This window comes from Abramis brama (genome assembly GCF_963993115.1).
Source record: "Abramis brama genome assembly, chromosome: 11".
NCBI lineage: Eukaryota > Metazoa > Chordata > Actinopteri > Cypriniformes > Leuciscidae > Abramis > Abramis brama.
Genome location: NC_139973.1, coordinates 30,865,238 through 30,884,644, shown reverse-complemented (window position 1 = coordinate 30,884,644; position 19,407 = coordinate 30,865,238). Strand labels below are relative to the sequence as shown.

General features: G+C 37.2%; 1 protein-coding gene across 2 annotated transcripts; it reads right to left on the bottom strand.

Moving 5' to 3' along the window:
* Positions 1–1,392: 1,392 nt before the first annotated feature.
* On the bottom strand, positions 1,393–18,512 carry mlpha (melanophilin a). Of its 2 annotated transcripts, XM_084129422.1 has the most exons (15): positions 18,434–18,512; positions 17,511–17,652; positions 9,981–10,202; positions 9,740–9,852; positions 8,377–8,418; positions 8,141–8,202; positions 6,991–7,080; positions 6,789–6,903; positions 5,581–5,777; positions 4,036–4,119; positions 3,696–3,914; positions 2,759–2,929; positions 2,440–2,604; positions 2,199–2,270; positions 1,393–2,098 (listed from the first exon to the last, which is right to left on the bottom strand). In XM_084129422.1, the coding sequence occupies exons 2-15, from the start codon at positions 17,618–17,620 to the stop codon at positions 2,033–2,035; spliced, it is 1,728 nt and encodes a 575-aa protein (XP_083985548.1). In that variant the 5' UTR covers positions 17,621–17,652; positions 18,434–18,512; the 3' UTR covers positions 1,393–2,032. The 2 variants fall into 2 exon arrangements, with proteins under 2 accessions (XP_083985548.1, XP_083985549.1); XM_084129423.1 differs by lacking the exon at positions 2,759–2,929 and having other exon boundaries at positions 18,434–18,507.
* Between the last annotated feature and the right edge of the window lie 895 nt (positions 18,513–19,407).

Here is a 19,407-nt window from a genome sequence, read left to right as displayed (position 1 = left end):
ATACATCAATGAGGATGACCGACGTTAAATGACGTTAAATGACAGAAAATATACGTCTATGTGTTGGTTATACATGGCCTAATTACCCTTAGGAAAATAGTATTTTGGGACAAAATATTACTATAGAAGTACTATAAGACTACTATAGAAATACTATAGCGGCTCTAGGATATTATAGAGGTATTACAGAACATAACATACGTCTGTGATGTTCTGTAATACCTCTATAATATTTTTAAGCTGCTATAGTTTTTATATAGTAGTCTTATCGTACTTCTGTAGTATGTCCCAAATTATTATAGTATTCCTATAAGATTACTATAATATTTTGTCCCAAAATACTATAAGATTCCTATAGTAATTTTTACGAATCGGCTTCATTAGCCTACCACTTACGGTTTGCAAAGATACAATTATAAAATTACTGCAAAACTTTAATCTATCAATATTTATGTTTTATTATGCATTTTCCTTGTTATATGACTAACAGAAATTCATGAAATAATATAGGCTATAGGCAGACACACAGTAATTAGATATAAGTAATAAGATATTTATTGAAATGTTCAAATTAGTGAACATCACCATATATATGATTTGGAAAAATAAATAAATAAAATTATAAATGAACATTTCTAAAGACAGTTAATATTTTACATAGAATTAATATCACAAAAATATTAACAACTTGTTTTTTCAACATCTTCAGTGAAAGTGCTCACAGTGAACGTTTAAATGGCAAGAAAAAAAATCTATGAATGTCCTATTACAGGCGGAAAGGTACAAAAAAGATGTGCAATCTAGCAAGTGCACACATGAACTATAAACACCTGCTAAAATGGATTTTGCCATTGACTGGCGCTAACGATTTCAGCAGCTTTCAGTCCATAATGGCGGACGCGCCTCCGCAGCGCCATCTACAGACTGTTACCCATAACACAACAGAGTTTCGCCTCTTGGGCTTCTATACTCTTTGATCAAGCCTGTCAGTATGAAACGAACTTTTCCTTGTCTGCTGCCTTAAACTTTCGCTCAGGATAGTAGCTAGTGAAAGTACTTGAATGAGATAGCTTTCTTCATGCTTAACATAAAGAAACATTTGCCCTAAGCTGTTGTTAGAAGTGCCGTAACTGCTTTAAGATGGTCGCAAAGCTGTTGTTTTGCCCAAATGCTTTCCAAACTAGTCAACAGACCATGACCAGGCAATAAGACCAGCAATCCAGTTGAGCATGATTTAATTTTTTTTTTTCTTCAAGCAGGGAAAACAAAATAAACATGTTCCATTTTACAAAGAATTTTCCAGGTTAAGCCTACATTTCTAATAAATCAACATTTATAACTTAAAGATAAGTGACAGGTTTAGTGTAGGCCCATCTAAAAAAAGACCAATAATGCAATAAAGAAAAAAATATTTATTATTAAAATCTCAAAGTTGTAAAGGCAATTTGAGGAACAAAGCCAGCAAGGAAAAGCAATAGCAATTATTCCTATTTTTCTTGGCATGGATACTTGACATCTTTTGTCATTAGAACCATTACCTCATTTAACTAAGAATGATTTTAGTTAAAGTCGGAGTTTGATCAAGTCACCTGATTATTTACACAGGAGACACAAAGTTGACTAGTGCCAAGTCAAGATCAGATGGATATTAGATAAGTCATGACATTACAGAGTAATTCACATTCACATAGGGCATGTCATTAGCAATATGTGATAACCTCAGTGACAGTGGTCTAAATTGCATTTGTGTATAAGAGAAATGTTATTCCTAGTAAGTGATCCAGTTTGTACCACTGAAAAAAAAAAAAAAAAAACACATAATGATTCTCATGCATTCTGAAACAACATAATTCACACAATTAAATGTTGTATATGGAAAAATACTGTTTAATCCTTTAGGGCTCTTCTGTCTTCTGATGATTTGCAAAACTGAATGCATGTATGGATATAAGAGGCAAATGTAGGCTACTGATGGATTAAGGGCTGATTAATGCAGAGCAACAGAGAAGTTAAAGCGATGTCCTGTTTACACTCAGAAGTGTACTCTGTTTGAAGGAATGTCTTGGGAAAACTTCCTTTTTTGCTGTATACTCAGAGCCTGAAATAAAATATTAACAAAAACATCTAATTAGTTGCAAATCTGCAATAAATTTAGTTTAAAAGTTTAATTTTACCAAGGTTATTTTTTATCAGTTCACCTTTTTCTTGGCTTTATCAATTGATAATCCTTTAGCACTTAGAGCAGCTATCTTGTTCTCAATGTCTGAGACCTGATAGATAGATAAATAATTAATTAATATCTGCATACAGATAAATAGACAGACAGTCTAGATAGATAGATAGATAGATAGATAGATAGATAGATAGATAGATAGATAGATAGATAGATAGATAGATAGATAGATAGATAGATAGATTTTTTTTTGGAATGTAGCTCACCTCACTTTCTGTGCTCTGAACTATAGTGGCTGCCAAAGAAACCTGGTCCTCCAGTTCAGAGAGTTCTGAATCAATAAGTGGGCCGCTGTAGTGATTGTTGGCATTCTGTTCAATCTTTTGCAATTTTTTTGCCATATCAAAGGACTTCCCTGCAGTCATGTACACCTGCAGTAACAAGAAAGAAAGAAAGAAAAACTACAGCAAAATTCAGTTCTGAACAAATCTTAACAAATCGAGTGATATAAAACCGATTGGTCGAAGAGTCTAATCTCTCTCCTTCAAACAAACATAACAGTATCTATAAGAGGGATAAGCTTACATTTTCCTCAAGTTCCCTGTACGCATCATCAGCCTGCTTAACATCTGTGCCCGCTAACTGAAGTCTGTCATTAGGATTTGAGTGGGCCAACTCGTTCATAGCGCTTTCAGTGGCATTAATTGTTCTTAGAATCTCAGTTGTGATGTCGCATAGGGCCGCCGCGGTGGATCTCTGAAAGCCATGTAGAGGGAACAGTAATTAACCGAGAGGAGAGAAGCCTCCTCAGCATTAAAACCGTAATAAAATGACTGTAGAGAGGTATTAGCATTGCTGAGATTATAGCTAAATGAGGCATAAGTGTTGTATGGTCTTTGGATAAGATAAGGATTAGTTGTTAAAATAACTCAGGGGAACTACGAACGTCTTTCAGATGTTTCTTTGGCTATACTAATAAAAATGCTAGAGCTAAACTCAGTATTTTAAGATTATTAGGAGGTAGTTAACCCAAAATTTTAAATTCTGTCATCATTTTACTCATCCTCATGTCATTCCAAACCCATAAGACCTGAAAGGTTTCTGTCCCTCCGTTGAAAGTCCAGGTAACCAAACCTTCATCATATAAAGCAATTAACAAGACTTGGATTAACCAGGACTTTCAATGGAGAGACAGTAACATCTCGGGTTTCATTAAAAATATCTTAATTTGCTTTCCGAAGATTTACCAAAGTCTTATGGGTTTGAAATGATATGAGGGGTGATGACAGAATTTTCTTCTTCTTTTAATACTGACTTTTAATACCATCTGGTATTCCACTAATAGTCTGATAACATTTGAATCTGCTTTAGCTGTTCTATAAAAAAAATAATTATTGTAAGGCTTTTTTATTATTCTTTTTTTTATCAGAGATGCTTCTCAGGAAAACCTTACCTTGGACAAAAACAGCCTCTCCCATAGATTTTTAGACTCTATGGATATGTGTATTGTCTGTGTACTCACCTTTTGTGCTTCAGTGGGCATTTCATCACTGGAGGAGCTCAAGGGTTCTTGGGACACAGGGGCCATCGGTGCCTGGTCCCCCCTCACAGCGGACCCTTTGGACTTAGGAGGTCTCTTCGGCTCATCTTCATCAGAGGAAAGCGCCTTGTCGCTCAACAGCTCATCTAGTTTTCGCCTAAGCTTCTCCTCGTCCACCTGTCCTGCTGTGGGCTGAACAGGCTACAAACATACAAAATGAACAGTTTTTTTTATTAAAATCATGAGATACGGACCTACATGAAACCTTTAGAATAATAAGAAATACTGGAGCTACATTTCTGTTTTGAGACTTTATTCATACCTGATCAGAAGGCAAAGTCATTTTCACTTCCAGTCGATTCAAAAGACTCTCAATGGCAGACATTCTCTTGCTCAGTTCATTGATCTACCTCACAGCAACATTTGAAATAAAGGAGAGAGAGGGGGGGGGGGGGGGGGTCAAGGTTAAGTTGACTTTAATATGCAGATTGATTGCAGGTCACTCCTAACCATACTTTTGTCTAACTCATCTTAAATAGTAAGAAGACAGAGATCCTTGTTTTATGTGACATCTGAAATAAATCTTTCTACAAATACAGACAAACAGGAAGTAACTGAAACTCATCTACAGTAATAAATGGTTAAAAGGTGCAATAAAAACAGTACTTTTAAAAGATAAGCTACTGTTCAAAAGTTTAGGATCGATAAGATTTTTTAGTGTTTCTGAAAGAAGTCTCATGCTCATAAATACAGTAAAAAAGTGAAATATTATTACAATTTAAAATACAGGTTTCCATTTTAATATATAACAAAATGTAATTCATTCCTGTTGTCACACCCACCAACTGCGAGTGCCCTTGAACGCCAGCAGAGGGCACTCTTACCGTTCACTCTACCACTTTAATGGACTCAATTTCCCACAGTGCTTTGTTTGTCCATCAGTTTAATCATGGGAAGCTGTTCCTCATCACCTCTCTTTGTCTATTTGCCTGTTTATACCTGTACAGTTGTTTGTATTGTGGCAAAGTCTTGTCTATACAGCATTACTGAGTGTTTCCATGTTCCTGGTTTTTGAAATCTGCCTGTGTCCTGGTTTTCTCGTTCCTGTCTTGCACTCTGGATTTTTTTTTTTTTTTTTTTTGACTGATTTACGGTGCTCTGATCTTCTGCCTGTTTAATGGACTATACGACTTTGGATTGTGCTACAAATAAAACTGCAGTTGGATCTTCTTTCATTGTGCTCAGTGCTGTCTACATCCAAATCACAACACCTGTAATGGCAAAAGCAGAATTTTCAGCAGCCATTACTCCAGTCTTTAGTGTCACATGATCCTTCAGAAATCAATATGCTAATTTTGTGCTCAAGTAATATTTCTTATTATTATCACAGCTATAAATGGTTGTGCTGCTTAATATTTTTTTTGTGTGAAACCATGGATGCATTGTTTTCAGGATTCTTTGTTGAACAGAAGGTTCAAAAGAACAGCATTTATTTGAAATAGAAATATTTCTAACGATTCTTAACTGCTTCTTTTAATCAATTAAATTTGCCCTTGCTGAATAAAAGTATTAATTTCTTTAAAGAAAAAAAAAAAAGAAAAAAAAAACTGACTCCAAACTTTTAAATGATAGTATATGTTTTAAATCATGTACATCCACATGAGGTGAAGAACCAGGTCATGACCTCATGACCCCATCACATGACCAGCTGAAAACAACTAATTTTGTCTCAGTAACCTCCCTAACCTTGAATACTTCCTCTAATTGTGAATAGTGCATTTTTTACAAGGCATCTGAAACCATTTATGCACTTTTAAGTAGGCTATAACTATATTTCAGATGCCTCTTAAAAGTCTTTTAATCATACCGGTGGTGGTCCCTGATGAATGTTTTCCTGAGATGATGCTCGACTGCGGCGTCGCGGGGGCAGCTGGTAGACAGGGTAACGGAACATATCTTCCTCCTCTGAAGTGTCCAGGTAGACCTGGCGCGGAGCCACGGAAGAGTTGATTTTAGAGAGAGAGCGAGCGCGTACCATTCTGTGTTCAGAATACAGTCCATCATCTACAACAAAAATGAAGAGGACAAATTAGTTAATTTGCTTAATGCTGAAACTCCATTTAAGTTCTCCTGGTGACTGTCCACGCAGTGCATCCTATGTTATACAACACGTATTTGAACAGATATCAAAAAACAATATATGATTTGTAATACTTAAACCTCTTAACCCACTTAACCTTGACCTTGATCACTTGATCAACATTATGCACAACATAATTACAAATGTTATTTTCAAAATGTTATGTCAGTGATCCACAGATGCTGGATTAGGCTACAAAAAAATAATAATAATTCAGTAGAAACATGCAAAATTGCATACATGTGGTTTCTTTAAAAAATTATGTGTATGGGGTAAACTACACATTTAAAATACATAAAAAAAATGTAAATATATTTCATAAGAAAGATTTAACATATAGTCATGAACCTGGCCTGTGCTCCATTGGTCTTGTTTGTACTTTTATGTTACTTCCTGTTCTTCTCCATGTTTTGTAGTTCTTTGTAGTTTTTCTAGTAGATTAGTTCTGCAATCATTCCCACGTGTGTCTTGTTTTCCTATTGCTCCTCTAGTATTTATACCTCAGTGTTTCTTGTGTTCTTTGTCGAGTCTTGTCCTTCATGGCTGTATGTTTTGAAGAGCTCATTCTGTTCCCTGCATATGGATCCAACATTCCCTCGTTTTTGAGCTTACCCGTGTTACACATTTACTTAGAATAAATAAAATATATTAAAATACATTCTGTGTACATTCTGAGACACTGATTATTTTAGAATTATAATATTATATAGACATAGACAACATTAATATTCTTTATGTGTAATCTGAAAACTTTGTGAATTTGCAAATTCTTTTATGATGAAATATGATGAAGTCCCTGATATGTGATCAGTTTATTTACTCCATCCAGCAGCAGTTTGTGTGAATGTGTCTATTTATGAAAAAGAAGAGAAAGAAAGGTAGCCTAAAGAAAGAAAGAGAGATCGAAATGTACAAACAGAACGTGCTTTCTTCACCTGGGCGTGAAATCCTGTCGAGACTTTTCCTGCGGTTCATGCGATGGTGATGGTGATGGTACATGTCAGAATTATATTCTAGATCATTCCGCTGACCTCTATCTTCATGGATGTACTGGAGAAGAGAGAAAAGTGTTTATAATGCCTGAGTACCCCTTAAAAATGTGGATGTTGATAACAATAGCGAGAACCATATCAATACCTGGACAGACTGTCTGCGAGAGTGAGTGGCATAGTCGTCCATGTCAAGATCCATGGGGTGGACAGAGAGTAGACGCTTGGTCTTTCGCATCTGAGAGGAAGTCACAACAAGTTCATAGAAGATAATATGAGTAACAGAATACTGGTTTAAGAGACTTTGGTTATCGTAATTGCACAATTTAAGATATTCCCATTGCTTTTACATAATGATTCTAAAATACTCCCAGGGATTTATGAAATATACAGTAATGTATAATAATGTATAGTAATGTAATAGCATTCAACTGAAACGGAAGCATCATGCCCATTTGTGCCACCTCAGATTTATGAACAAAGTGGATTTTGAATGAAAAAAAGTATCTTCATTAATTAAGTTGTAGACTTAAAAAAAAGTTTGTCTAAAACTCTGTGGCAGAAATCCCCTTTATATATTTAAGTATAAAAAATACTTAAAATATATATTACATAAAATATATAGGCCTATATATTATGGCATACTAAGAATATACTATTTAAGTCAGTATAGTAAGGAAGGCCATTTCCACCACACAAAAATAAAATCTTTGATACACCATAATTGATGTAAAAAGTCAAAATTATGACATTAAAAAGTTTTTGTCTTAATAATTTTTTCCTTAATATGTCATAAATTCGTATCACAATTCCAACTTTTTATCTCATAATTAGTATATCATAATGTCAAAGTTGGCAACACTATTTTAATAGTCCACTTTAGACATTCTAAGGAGCTTTGTAACTACATGTCATCTACCAGTCATTGGAGTATTAGTAGACTGTCTGCTCAATATCTACTAACACTTTATTGTGATGGTCTTCCAACAGACATTCTACTGACTATAAGAAACTTTGCAACTACATGTTAACTTATTCTACTAACCCTAACACTAACCTAACAGTCTACTAATACTCTAATGAGAGTTAATTGACATGTAGTTGCAAATTAACGAGAGTTAGTTGACATTGTCTAGCGGCTAGACTAACACACTAAGCACAAAAACAATGATTTACTAAGTTGTTAAAAAGAGTTTTTTTTAAAAAATCATACTTTATTTCACCTTGTGAAAGCCTCGAAAAATGCTACTGAAATTCATACTGAAATGTGAATTCAAATACCTAACAATTTAATCTACCTGCTTATAACGTTGAGCTTCAGCAGCGTCCATATTTTCTTCATCATGACCATTACACACATCTAAGAATAAAACACATTATATATTTCAGTGGTGCACTATCAAAAGGGATTACATGGTTTCAATAGGGATCCTTCAACAATGCTTGGTCAAATGCCCTCAGCTCTACTCTGTGACAACACCAACTATATACTTCCTGTTTTCTTCACAACGCCATGAATGTGTTTTGTACTCACTGCGCACATCAGGCATGCTCTGTGTGTCATCATCACGTTGCCCTAAATAAATAAAGGACGACAATGTAAATGCTGGTCTTGTGTAACACAAAGGGAAAATCTGACTATTTAAAAAAGGACTATTTAACTCAGGCACTCAGACAGATTACAATATGTGGAATTATTGCCAAATTTTTCAGCAAATTAGATATTTGAGTAATCACTTTTGCATTGAAGTTGTTGTACATAATCCCACAACAAAACTATAATAAAAAAAACAACTATAATGAAGCTTTATAACTGTAAACAAAGAACATAAACAGTTTTACAGCTGTAAACCAAAGACAGATGTCACTTAAGTCATCTTTAACCTTGGGATAAATAATCTATGCCTCCATTTTTCTGTTTAACATGTCCTGTCGCGCAAGGCTATAAACAACATCAACAAGTCATACAGCGCCCCAGACACAGCATGTGACCCAGTTGTGGCCTCAGCACTGCTGGGACACAGTCTCTGGACAGAGTTCTTTGAATTCAAAAGACTGATCAACAAATCCTTTTGGTAACTAAATACACATAGACATAACAACGATTACACATGGTCTAACTATTTGCTGTCTCTTGTTCATCTGAAAAGCAGTATATACATGCTTTACATATTTACTATATGTTATACTAATTATTGATCATGAAGATTTATTTTTTTTTTTTTACATTTCTTCATTTAGCAGGTGCTTTTATCCGATGTGACTATAAGGTAACACTTCAGTTTAGGATTTATAAAGCACATGATAATGCCTTATTCTATTCCTTAATCCTACCCAATACCTTACCCAATACTACCTTACTAGCTACCCAATACCTCACCTTACCCAATACCTTACAAACTACCCAATACCTTACCTTACCCAAATACTACCTTACTAACTACCCAATAGCTTACCTTACCCAATACTATACTAACTATTACTAAGCAATAATTAGGAGTTTATTGAGGCAGAATTCGTAGAAATTGGACCCTAATCTAAAGTGTGACCGACTATACAGTTAAAATTACTGTATACAATATGTTAAACTGAAATCAATATTTCATATCCACACATTTGTTTATTTAGAGAGGAGCTGTGTACTAAGTGGGATAATGAACAGTCAGCCAGTCATTATTGCAAAATAAACCCTTTCAGGATGAGACAAGAGCCCTCTGAGGCCCAATCACCATGCCAAGGTTTATTTTGCGATAATAACTGGCTGACTGTACATTATCTCTTACTTAACACTCCCTTGCTCGCACAACCACTTAAAATGACTGGTGATACTGAACCAGTATGATGATGTGACCGCAATGTGACAATAAAGGTTATCAGGGGGCTTAAATAGCACTCACCATTTTCATTTAATCTCTTGTACAGTGACCTCATTACTTTTGCACTGCCAAAACGCTTGAAGCGAGAGTGTACATTGTCATGGTACCACCCCAAGGTTCCAATTTTTAGGACCCTGGATAAAAAAAAATAAAAAAAGGTGCTATGTATAGATTTTATTTATAAGTGATTAAATATTCATATTATTTTATAGAAGTAAGTGTACTAAGTGTATAAGCTCTAGAAAAGAAAACATTTTCTAACCTGGTCATGCGGCAGGGGTCGCATACCCAGCCACGCTCTTTCTTGTTGTAGCGGCTGCAGGTCTTGCAGGTGTAGAGTTTGCAGTCCATACACTGCCGTTTACTGTTCACCAGGAACTTAAAGGGCTGCAGGCAGCGGATACAGTGAGAGTCACCCAGATTTGACTGAGATCCCAGGAGTTCCCTCTTTGTTTCCTCCTTCTCAATCTTGGATTTAAGCTCCCTGCAATGTAATATAAATAGACAGAGCCTTTCAGAATGTCTCAGCATAATGACATACATGACTAAAGAATAAGCTTTTCAGCTGAAATAAGCTTTATGGCTTTGACTGTGAGAATCGGACTGTTTTCTATAAACCAGGGTTAGTTTAGCCCTCAACTAAAAATATAACAAATAACTAAATATAAATCATTGACAAACAAACTCTGATTCTTGTGCAGGACAATGTTCATAGGGATGCACAATTATTATGCAAGTGAAATATCATTAGGATTTTATACAGTAAACATTCAGATGATGTTTATGATGTCATTCAGAAAATGTTGAAGGAAACGAGCGAAAAAGAAATCCAGCCTGATGACCTCAGGGACTTCATTAAAGGCAGATACTTAAGTTATAAAAAATATACTTAATGCTTGAAATATTTTCTTTTAAGGTAAGAACAGAAAACAAAGACTAAACCTTCCAAATTTGTCTGAATTTATTGAAGATGCTTTATACTCTCATTTCAACAGGATGCGCCTACCATTCAGCAAACTCCAGCAATGACAAAGTATCTGTCGTTCTACAGAGAACTAGTGGAAGATCCACTGGACTTTGCTGTGGGTCTTCTGCCCTGCGCCAGACTCTGGATGTGGCTGGGTAAAAATCTCAAAACACCTCAAAATAATGCATCCTACAATTGGAAGGTGGAGAATATGGACGGCCATCCTGAGAAGCACTACAAAGCTCTGCTGGACAAGCATCTGGACACATATGAAAAAGTGGCCAATAATATATTCTGTGAACAGACGCGAAATGAGCATGATTTATTTTACTCATCTTGAGTGGTTGATGGCTGGTAAGTAGTTATGAAGTTATAATATATATATATAGTTAAAATATATATATATTTGCATGACGCGCCACTCTTAAAAGTAATCCGAAATCCTATTGATGGTTATCCAGGGCATATAGTCATATTACTCATGTTTGATTGTGTTTCACGTTTGATTATTCATCTTTGATTGTAAGGTCTATAGAAGAACAAAATTCAAGGAGATGGTTTGTTTTATCAAAACTATGTAGGGGAGATCATGTGGGGATTGAGACAGGGATGATTGTAAAATTGTTTGCTTTTACCATCTGTAACTTAAGTGTGTTATGTATCTCAAGCGTTGATATCATTTTCACATTTCTCTGCTACAAATTAGTTGTTTTGAAATCTACAACTTGTCCTTAAAATGTGAAAGTTAATGTTAAGCACAATAAGTGATGTTGTTGCAACCTTCCCCACTATCAGGGTGGCAAGGCAAGTTTATTTATATAGCACATTTCATACACTGTGGTATTTCAAAGTGCTTTACAGAAGAAGAAAAAAAATAGCCACCATAAAACAATTAATAATAAATAAATAAATAAATAACAATAAAAGAAGCAAAAACATTAGTTAAAATGAGATAAGATTATGTGGGTAAACTTTTACTTTAACTCAAGTAGATTTCTAATGAAAAGAATATGAACTTTTACTTCGTTTCACTGGGTGACGTTCCTCTTCTTTATTTTAAAGAGGTTTTTCCACATTAAGCAAGTCACAGTTCTGCAATATGGGGAGGAAGTAAGATCTTTCTTATGAAAAGCATATAAAAAATAGTGCAATGTCTTGTAAAAGGCATGAAAACAACTAATATTTTGCATAAACTGACTAGAGATTATCGAACTGTCAAAAGATTTGTGAGTGATTTAGAGCAGAGAAGAACTCTGTAATTTAAGGCTTATTAAAAAAAGTTTCTGTCAATCTAAATAACTGTATTAATAGGGAAACTATAACAAAAAGCCACTGTTGAGCAGCAAACAGGTATTTGAAGCTGCTTGTGTCTTTGGAGTCCCAAGAACCTCTCCATGCAGGCTAGCAGTTGTCCATAAAGTTGCATTTCAGCCACCTCTAACCAAAGCTTGCAAAGAGAAACATTTACAGTGGGTGTAGCCCCCCCTGTGTAGTTCACTCTTATGACAGTTCAACATTCTCTATTCAGTTTTTGCTAAATATCAGTTGTTTTTATGCCTTTTGCAAGACATTGTGCCATTTGATGCTCCCATGCACAACATTTGCAACTGCTTTTTTATCACTTAATTAGAAGAAAATTTTCATCTGTTACATAGGGTCTACATTTAGAAGTACAATTGGAACAGACAATTAAAAGTTTATTTTAAAATGCAAAGTATTGAAAATCAAAATAAAGCTCTGTATACACTTGCATTTTTACGACAATATGTTCTACAAAAAGTTCTACACCTGCGTTATTGATGTCTACTTGGGCCAAATACAGGAAATACGTCATGTGAGTAGACAAGTGGTCAAGAGCAAAGACCACAAGTGGCCCTTTGTAGTTTGCACTCCCTTCTTTTTGTTCCTGTTTTCTTTTGTTCCCATCATTTCTAGATTGTTGTTATGGTTACTCATTAGCTGATTGATTAGTACCCACCTGTGCCTTGTTTTATCCCTTATTATTCTGTCTATTTAAACCCCTCTTTAGTTTGCAGTTCAGTGTCCTGTTTTGTCTTTATGCTACTGAACAAGTAAACTGTTATGTTCCCTTTCGAGGGAACTCGCGCTGTGTCAATGACGCTTTGGGAACGCCCCTGCGTGATTGCGTCTGAAGCACGTATGTCAACTAGTCTAATGGCGAGAGTGACCATCACAGGCGGGTGACGTCACGACCAGGAAAGGATGAAAGCACATGCCTCAGCAAGCGCTCTGTGTTGAAACTGTCTGTCTATTTATTGTTGTCTTGTCACAAGCATTTATATCTATATCATGGCGAAAGATTTATACAAGTTGTGTGCTTCTCCCTGTCTGCGCTATTTTATGGGTGGGGATACACCTGATCTATGTGTAATGTGTTTGGGAGCGGAGCATGCTATGTCAGCCTTCGAGGGGGTTTGCACACTCCGTCCGCTTCGCACGCTCCGCTCTCGCCTGTCACTTTTCGAGTAAAGTGGCCAGGCAAGCGATCCTCAGGGATCCGGACCCGCTGCTACTGAGGCAGCACGGAGAAGGCATTCTTGGGGATCGCAAATGGATCTCTCGGCAGGGTTAGAGATGGGCCCCGCCCTTTTTCTTCCCTTACCCGAGGGATCCAGCACTCTCTCAACGGTGTCAGAAGCCCGCCCAATGCTTCAGTGCTCTAGTTCTAAGGAACTAGATGTATTGAGTGTTGAAAGTGACAATAAGGGGGAAGAGGATTCGCCACCTCTTTCCCCAGCATATGAGGAGCTGGTGGAGGTGATTACTATATTTCGATAAGGGGGCTGAAAGAATATGAGGCGATGCCCAGGGCTGAAAAGACACTAGCTAGCTATCTGTCCCCTGGTTCAGCATCTTCCCTGAAGGCACCAGTGCTACCCACTAAGCCACTCAAATCTACATCTAATTTAGTGGGTAAATCCTATACGGATGCCTACATACAGTACAATGGCAGTGTTACAGGCATATCAGGCTGATCTGCTGGGGGATTTTGATAAGAGCGAGGGGGTAGGACTCTACGAAGTTCGAGAACTGCGTCGGGCCACATATCTGTCTCTCAGGGCCACCAAGGAGACCGCCAGAGCAATAGGGCGGTCTATGGCAGCCCTGGTGGCCACTGAGAGGCCCCTTTGGCTACACCTGGCCGAAATAAAGGACAAAGACAGAGCCTTTTTATTAGATGCCCAGTTAAAGCCTCCTGGCCTCTTCGGCGACTCTGTGAATACGGTCGTCAAGAGGTTTCAGGAGGCCAAAAGACAATCTGAGGCATTTAAAGAATATCTCCCTCTCTGTACCCAACTCCCTGGGGCTGCTGGGCGTGAGCTCCAGCGAGCACATGGCTCAGTGTCAACTCGACGCTGCATCAAACTTACACCCTATGAGGGGGGTTCAAAAACTGTCAGTTCGGTCGGTTCCTGCCAGTATGCTTCAGGCCACTGAAGTGGCTGTTCCAGTTATACCAGAGGCCAGTCTCGAGAGGCTGGTACCCTTAGTAGATTATCTGACAGAATAGAATAATCTGTCAAACATATCTCAGTGGGTCCAGCAGATAGTAGAAAGAGGATACAGAATCCAGTTCGGTTCTCGTCTGCCACGCTACATCAAGGAGTTGCTCACGTTAGTGCATCCTGAGCAGGCTCTGGTAATGGAGCAAGAGGTGAAAGCTCTGTTAGCGAAGGAAGCTATAGAGCAGGTGTACTTTATAGCCCCTACTTCATTGTTACAAAAAAGGATGGGGAGTTGCGTCCTATACTAGATCTTCGTCAGTTGAATCGTACAGTCACGAAACTCAAGTTCAAGATGCTGACACTCAAAACAGGTCGTGACTCAAATCAGGTCCGAGGACTGGTTTGTCACGATAGATCTAAAAGTTGCATACTTCCATGTCTCCATCCTCGCTCAGCACAGGAAGTTCCTGAGGTTTTCTTTCGGGGGCAAAGAATACCAATATCGGGTGCTTCCATTCGGTCTAGCGCTATCACCCCGCACGTTCAAGAAGTGCGTAGATGCAGCTCTGGCCCCGCTCAGGCTGCAGGGCATACGCATTCTGAACTATATAGACGACTGGCTGATTCTAGTGGAATCAGAGCAGTGGGCGGTTCGGCATCGGGATGTCGTCCTCGCACACGTGCAGAAATGGGGTTGAGACTCAATGCCATGAAGAGTGTGCTTTCTCCACTACAGATAACCACTTTCCTTGGTGTGGCCTGGGATTCAGTCACAATGCGAGCCGTCCTATCGCCCTCTCGTGTAGCTGCTATCCTCACAGCCACGAAAGAGTTAAAGCTCAGCCAGTCACGGCACAGTTCGAGAGACTGCTAGGCCTCATGGCAGCGGCATCCAATGTGATACCCTTTGGCCTGCTGTACATGAGACCTTTGCAGTGGTGGCTCAGGACCAGAGGGTTTTCCCCGAGGGGAAACCCACTTTGTATGATCAAGATCACGCAGCGGTGTCTCCGCGCCTTGGTTATATGGAGGAAACCTTGGTTCCTATCCAAGGGTCCAGTGTTAGGAGCTCTTTGACATTGAGTTGCGCTCTCGACAGATGCTTCCCTCACTGGCTGGGGAGCGGTAATGGAAGGCCGTCATCATATTTCGTGCCACATAAATTGCCTGGAGATGATGGCGGTCTTCAATGCTTTGAGACATTTCCCAGACCTGAGGGGCTCTGCGGTCACGTCCACTATGCAAACTGGCGCACCAGATTCTCCTGTGGTCCCTAGGGAAGATACTCTCCCTGAGGGTAGTGTATATCCCAGGCTGCCAGAATATAGGAGCAGACATCCTGTCCAGGCAGGGGCTGAGACCAAGGGATTGGAGACTCCACCCCGAGGTGGTGGAGTATATATGGGAAGTTTACGGCCAAGCAGAAGTGGATCTGTTTGCGTCGCAGCACATGATACACTGTCCACTTTGGTTTTCCCTCACACATCCAGCCCCCCTGGGGACCTTATATATCTCCTCGAAGGCTCTCCCTTGGAGATTCCGGTCAGGAGAGACCTTCTGTCTCAGGCGGGGGGCACAATCCTTCACCCCTGCCCAGAGATTTGGAACCTGTGAGTTTGGCCTCTGAGGGGGCCCAACTCATAGATGCTGGTCTCTCAACTGAGGTTGTAGAGATCATCTTACAACTCCAGAGCTCCAGCTACGAGGAAACTTTACACTCTGAAGTGACGCTTCACTCTCACCATTGGACTAGTTGACATATGTGCTTCAGACGCAATCACGCAGCGTCTCGTTCCCTCCTCAGGGAACTATGGTTACAGTCGTAGCCTGAGACGTTTCCCTGCCTATTAACGGTCCTCGAGAGAAGTTTATCAATTTTGTCAAGCTTGTGCTAATGAGAAGTGGCTACTCTTTCACTGTACACAGCTACACACACTAATAATTAAAAAAACATGTTAAATATTTATCAGCAAATTATTTGCTAAAAAATTATGTTTAACATGGATTGTAAATTATTAGTGTGATTTCTGTCAGGACCACTACCGTCAAATATGATTGACAATTAGCATACAGTTTGGATTGGCAGAATGGTTCCGTTCTGACCTGCCAGAACTAACGCTACGCTTGATATGTGTACAGTGAAAAATTAATAATCACCTTGTGATTTGCTACAAATAATATTTGCTATAAATAATGTTGTGATGCCTAAATTGACTTTAATAACAATTGGCAACATTTAAAAATACTGATTTTACATTTATAGTTTATAGTTTTCCATTTATGATTTAAACAAAACAATATAGAATTATTGTTTATCCAACATTACCATAACAATGATCAGATTATCAACTCTGCCAGAATTTTAATGTCAGTGCATGTCTATTTTTATATCAAAACTCATAGAGTTTATTAGTGTCAGTGAACATTTGAAATGGAATCCTTTCTAAACAGTCAAACAAACTTGCACTGATTTTTTCACTATCATGATAATAGAATAATTCAGCACTAGAACACATAATGGATGTCGTAAAATAGTCATATCAAGAATTTAACTTGAATTCAAGACATACACTAAATAACTGTCCTTGCCAGGAAATAGAAAAGAACATAATCTTCCAACTCAAGCAAATAAGAATTCAATAGGCAAACAGAGACCTCCTTGTGAATAGAGAATAGAGCTCTGGGGCATCTTGTTTTCCCACCCAGTGGAATGGTGTGATCAGGCCTTGTGACTATACCATGATCATCATGATGTCTTTACAATAGTGTCCTTTCAAACTGTATGCCCTTTCTCATAAACTTGTTTTTCTGGTGTGTATGATATATAGAGAAATATGGAAGAAATTATGCATTATGGATAGACCTCACAATACACAATGTGCTGGTTGGCTCCACTGACAGATCACAAACGTTAACAAATTTACCAATGTAAATGTAAGATTTGCTAACAAAAAATATGTTTTAAGAACATTTTACTAACATTCCCATTTAGTTAAGAAAATGTTATTTTTGAATGTTCTCTGAATGTTCAAAAGGGACATTTTTTAATGTTTTAATGTTGTTGTTTTTTTGTTATGAAAGCTTTAAGGGAAAGTTCCATTTTATAATTTTGCAATAATTATGGGAAAGTTACTTTTGAATGTTCTCTGAAACAAGTTTTGTTTGCATTAACAAAGGTTTGACAAATTTCCAACTAAAACTTAAAAAAAAAAAAAAAAAAACATTCTATTATGTTAATGATACTGGAAGAAATTTTGAGAGAGAGAGAACCTTGCCAGAACATTAGCCAAGGTTCTGAGAACATTCCCTGTTAGCTGGATAAGTGGTAAGTGGTAATCATGCAATTTAAAGTTCTCACCCAAGCCTCTCCTCTTCCTTCTTCCTGAGGACGAAGTCTCTCTGAATGACGTCCCACACATGTTTGGCCTCCTCTTCTGATAGTCTGGACAGGTCCAACTTCTTATCCATAATCAGAGCTTAGTTGGTTTTTGTATTTTTTACTAAATAACAAGAAAAATTACTCAAGTACAAGGCTACAAGAAGTCTAAGGATAATGTGACTCTTTCATCATTCTACCTCTTTATCCTCTAGAGAGATAACAGGTTTTCAATATGGGCTACCTGGACATACAAATTCATATGAAGCACCACAGTCATTATAATCAAGGATCCATCCACTGGATGTGACCCTTTTCATTCCCAAGTCTAGGCAGCTACTTTAAATAAAGGTACATTTAAAATGTCTCTTAAAACATTTTCAAAATAATTCAGTATAGATTAGTCTGTAAACATCTGTAACATCAGTAATTCAAATCAAGTTTGTGAATTCCAGTATGAAAGAGGCATTAACTACTGATTAATAAAATTAGTACTAACACAACAACTACATTACATTTAAAAGAAAGTGATGGATGCATTTCATTAAAGATTGGATGATGGCCCAATAACAACACTACTGTGTGTAAATGTGGAGCTGGTGTCATTCTAATTCATAGTGCATTGATTGCCATGGCTCCTCTCATGATGAGATCATAATGATTTCAGCCAGAGTGTTATAAGTAATTAAACCCAGGAATTGAATAAAGTCGGACAGATACCTGATGCAGTCGTTAGAAATTATTGTATAATCACAGTGACAACATGCATGAACTCTTCACATTGCTAGCCTTAATAGCAGCAAGAGGAATATACTTAACATTAAACCTATTCAAATTATTTACCAATTATTTAAAAATCAGACTTTACACTTAGTTTCATAAGTGATAATGAAGATTTAGTTTACCTTGCATGCAGACACGTAGCTGCTCTTGCCAAGTCTCTCAGGATGAGGCAGATAATGTGAGAATAGTCAGAGGTATGGCAGTCTTAATCACATGTCTAGTTTTTCAAATGAAATGCAGAGAAAGCTCCACCCTTTCCACGCTTGAAATATAAATGAATGTTTTTTTGTTTGTTTGTTTCCTGGCAGATTAAAATAATTGTTATGTGAAGAGAGATTTTAGTTGTATTTTATCCTTTACTTGTATCTTGTTGATTCTTTCTGGTTCAATTTCTTCTATAATAAACAGTTGGTTAAAATTTTTATTTTATTTTATTTTTTTACTTTTTTTTTGTTTGTTTGTTTATATTTTACATTGACAGAGCAAAGCTTCTTTAGTTCTGAAATAAATAAATAAATAAATAAATAAATAAATAAACAAACTTTTATACAACAGAAAGTCCAACAGAACTGGGACTTTTTATTCTGACCATTATCTCTGTTTTTTTTTTTTTTTTTTTTTTTTTTGCAGCTTATATCGTTATGTTCTAGTTAAACAGTATATCCAGTGAGGCGCTAGATAATTTATTCCTTCATAGTCTTCATAGAAATTTATTTGACCTATACTACAGGGAGAGAAAGATTGCAGAAAGACTAAAAACTGTTAAATATATATATACTGTATACAACTGAAGTATTGCTCACATTATCTAACTACAATTATATTATAACTAGCCTATCTATTATCTAAAGATTAGCCTAACTAAAGAGCGCTACATAAAATACCGCCACTGGAAAGATTCCTGAGAGGTCAACTAATGTGATAAAATGTCAGAAAATGCTGTAATTAACTTGCCAGTGAATGTGCTTGAGAAACACTGAAATTAATGGGATTCAATGCTGGTGTCACGATTCCTGCCTGTGTTTCCAGTGTCTGTCTCTGTGTATCCTTTGTTGCATTGTTCCCTTCATGTTTCCCTGCTGCTTCTTGTTGGTTA